The sequence below is a fragment of the Chinchilla lanigera genome, unplaced genomic scaffold (assembly GCF_000276665.1).
Source record: "Chinchilla lanigera isolate Chin_1 unplaced genomic scaffold, ChiLan1.0 scaffold00040, whole genome shotgun sequence".
Lineage (NCBI taxonomy): Eukaryota > Metazoa > Chordata > Mammalia > Rodentia > Chinchillidae > Chinchilla > Chinchilla lanigera.
In genome coordinates this window covers 14984687-14988596 of record NW_004955441.1, presented here as the reverse complement: position 1 = coordinate 14988596, position 3910 = coordinate 14984687, and the positions used below count along the sequence as shown (strand labels likewise).

General features: G+C 51.4%; 1 protein-coding gene across 1 annotated transcript in view; it reads right to left on the bottom strand.

The window, feature by feature from the left end:
- Nucleotides 1-1397: 1397 nt before the first annotated feature.
- The window catches only part of LOC106149244, a 7874-nt gene continuing 5361 nt past the window's right edge, over nt 1398-3910 (bottom strand). The window contains exon 4 of the mRNA XM_013517519.1: nt 1398-1512. Within this exon, the coding sequence (XP_013372973.1) occupies nt 1398-1512 (115 nt within the window). The remainder of the gene's footprint in view (nt 1513-3910) is intronic.

Below are 3910 nucleotides of genomic sequence, written 5' to 3'. Positions count from 1 at the left end.
GCGTTGCACTGCTTGGGTGGGCTGTGTTTGAACTTGCGCCTTCATGAAGCAGACACCAGGGGCAAGGCTGGTCTCACACGATGCCAGGCCGGGGGCGCAGAGCTGTAGGCAGCGGAAGCAGAAGCGTCCAAGGTTCACAGCTCACCTCTCAGCCCTGCTCCCCGCTGTCTGCCTCTTTGACTTTTTTTCCTCCCCAAAGTGTTTTTCTCCTGCCCCTTTGTCTTAACGGCAGGGCATATATAGAAGCGTAGCCCTGCCCCTTAAATGCTGTCTCCTGTGCTCCCTCCGCCACCCCGCCACGCCCCTGCTCTCCCTCTGTGACTGACCCCTCCAGGACCTGGGGTACACGGAAGCCTGAAGGGTTTGAGGCGCCAAGGCTCACCTGAGGCTCCCGGGGTACAGGGTAGGTCAGCACAGCCTCCTGCCTCTCCTCCCTCCTGCCACAGATCACCAACTTCAGAGATTAGAAATAGCTTCTTATTCCCACAGGAAAAGACGAGCCTGAGTCCCGCCGTCTTCCTGCCCTGGGCCGCAGTACTTCTGCTGTGAAGGCGGCACCCGCAGGCATTGTGCACACACTCTCCCGTTCCAAATGCCTTCGCTGCTCCCACTGCCCCACACTGCCTCCTCCCCGCACTCCCATTCATCTTTTCCCCACTGTCCTTTAGCACCGGACCAAGTCAGGTATAGTGGTGCATGCCTCTAATCCCAGCACTCAGGAGGCTGAGGCAGAAGGATTACTGGGAGTTCAAGGCTAGCCTGAACTATGGGAGAAACAAACAACTCTGAACCACAGCACTGTGCCGTGACACAGGCCTGCAATCCTAGCATTCTGAGAGGCTGAGGCAGGAAGATCCCAGGTTCAAGCCCAACCTGGGCATCTTAGCGAGACCCTGTTGATAAATAAATACATAAATAAGTAAACACAAATCAATAGCTAAATAAATGGGTTGGGGATAGAGCTCCGTGTGAAGGCCCTGGGTTCAACCCCCAGTACTGAGAAAAACAATCTGGACTGTGACCCACACTTGCGACCCTCCCTTGTTAATTGTTGTTTTACCACATCCAGTTGTGTGCCTGCCCTCGCCAGTCTGACCGCTGCGTGGCAAGGTCCTCGGCACGAGGAGAGCCGGTTGGAAAAGGACGCTGGGCGGGAGATGTATCTTAGAGTGGAGCCTGGATTGCCAGCACACTCCAGCACGCTTACTTTCTTCTCAGCCCCTATTCCTCGGCTGCAGAGGCTCGCCTTCTCCGCCTTCTCCCCTTCTCCGCCCTGGAAGCCCAGGCACCTGGACCAGCAGGCCCACCCCAGAGAGGGCGCAGCTTGCAGAGAACAAGGCTCCCCTGCACTGCCCGCCCCTGTGAATGTGTCGGGTTACGTGGACCTGGGGCGCTGATCAGCTCTCCAAGGACAGACGCGGACAGACGGCAGTGGAAAGACTCAGGCCAACACCGCTGACTTTGAGGATGGAGGACGAGGTCACAGCCCAGGAGCAGGTGGCTCTAGAAGCCCTGCAAGGGGAGAGAAAGGGTCCCCTTCTCCACCCTCCAGGGCACAGCCTGCTGACACATTTCCCTTAGCCCAGGGGAGCCCCTGCTCACACCGACCCCCAGAACCGTAGGACAATGCATTTGCATGTTTTTAAAACAAGTACATTTGGGTGATTCGTTCTACCAGTAACAGGAAACAGCCCTCACAGTGGGGTTAGGGATGCCCAAGACCAGGACGCTCCGCTCCTCTCCTCTCTGTGTCCCAAGGCTGTTGAACATCTTCGGCTCAGGTGCCCCCTGGCCGCAGTGTTCCAAGTCCCGAGTAGCATGCCTCGTGAGTATACACGTCCGCGTGCTGGAGCAGCTCACACTGGTCTGTGAGAGCTAAGGGTCAGATGTCAGGAAAAGAACAGGTGGCTTGTTAAACACAGCCATCCTTAAAATGTAATCATGAACCAGGCATGGTGGTGCACCCCTGTGATCCCAGCACTCCGGGAGGCTGAGGCAGGAGCATTGTGAGTTAGAGCCCAACCAGGGCAACTTAATGACTTAGTGAAACCCTATCTCAAAAAATAAAAACAGCTAGGGATGTCGCTCAGCACGAAGGTCGTGGGTTCTTACCCACTACTGAGAAAAGAAATTCGATGATATAAACTTACAATTAAATACATTTCATTTCAAAGATAATAAACATTCGGAACCCACCACTTCACTTTACTAATGCTTTATCACCCTTACTAGTGCTCTGTCTGCTTAGAGATTACCGCTGTGTGCGAGTCACGCGTGTGCGTCGCACCGCCTGGTGGGGACACGGTGTAACGGTGCTCAGTTCCAGGTCCTATAGCTCTGCACTTCTGATGTCACGTTGGCAGCTTCAAAAGGGCCCCGATGGGGCATCTGCACCATGGAAATAGGCAGATGCTACCAATCATGCCTTCTCCCCACATCCGGGTCATGGCGTAATGTATGTCTGCCACCTGTGATGAGGGCCGGGGATGCTTTGACCTTGGGACATCGCCAACCACTTTGGGGTGTTCTTTAGGACCCCCGACAGATGTCATGAACGTCTGTGCCAAGCAAGGATCTGGAATCACTGAGACAAAGTTCACCCTGAGGACCACTGAGGCCTCACAGGGTCTGAGTCTAATTCATCTTTGCGTTCCCAAGGCAGGGGTAATCAATACATCTCAACCGAATAAAGAGAGAATCCACAACTTCTTCAGACGGGAAGAGGGCTCTTTGACCTGCACAATGAGTGTCACTTCTTTTTTCTCTACAACTGTTATCATAAATATTATTTACTATTAGTTAATTTCAGTCCATAGGAAATGCTTTCCGAATGTTAGTACTTGTTATCATCATAAGGAGTGCTCTGTGGACCCAAGTCCACGGACCTCATGTTTTTCTGTAACAGGCATCTTTTCTTAAAGCATGGTGTGTGCTGATATCGTAATACTTCATGGTGGGAGCTTTTCTTGTCTAGCTTTCTATAGTTTCCAACAGGGCACACGTGACATTAAACTTCTCGCTAGTAATTAAAGACAATCAAATATTTTTCTGCCTTTCCTATATGATGAGAAATTAATGAAGGAAGCTCTTTACACAGAATCAGGAGGGACGATAGAATTTTTAATAAGCAGCATTTTGTAATTCCTAACGGAATAACTGATTCAAATTGAAGGCCAAATTGAAGGTCGTCTGTCACGAGGGGAGGCGGAGGCCCGACGCTCGGGGCGGGGTTGGTCACCACCCCGCGATCTGCTGACGAGCTTAGTACCTTCATCACGGGTGGGCAGCTGCCCACTGCAGGGCTTTCTGATGGGGTTCGGGGAAAACTGCACAGGGCCACTTCTGACCCAAAGTGCTTCAGGCTTCAGACCCACCTTCCAGTTTATGAGAGGGACAAATTAAATGACCCACGAGGAAGCCGGCGGACCTCTGCAGAGGCTGAACAACCGGACAGCAGAAAACAGCAGGAGGGCAAGGAATGCTTTAGATGAGAAAAGACCTAAGATTTTCTGACTGAGTAAGCATACGCACCCGGTACTGGGAGGGGTGAATCAGCAGCGATATGAACATATGAGCTGGGGGGCTGGGGATTTAGCTCAGCGGCACAGCGCCTGCCTAGCAAGCGCAAGGTCGTGAGTTTGATTCCCGGTACCGGAAGAAAAAACAAACAAAAAACAACATATGAGCTGGGCGTGGTAGCAAATGTCTGTAATTCTGGCACTCTTTTCTTCTTTCTTTCTTTTTTTTTTTTTTTTGGTGTGACGATGAAAGAGTAAATAAGTTCTAAAATGTACAATAAATATTGTGAAATGGGAAGAGATTGTTCAAAAGGAAAAAAGAATTAGGATGAGTGAAAGGTAAAAGAACAGTAGGTAAAAGGGAAAAAAATCAAGCCAGTGTCTATTAGTGC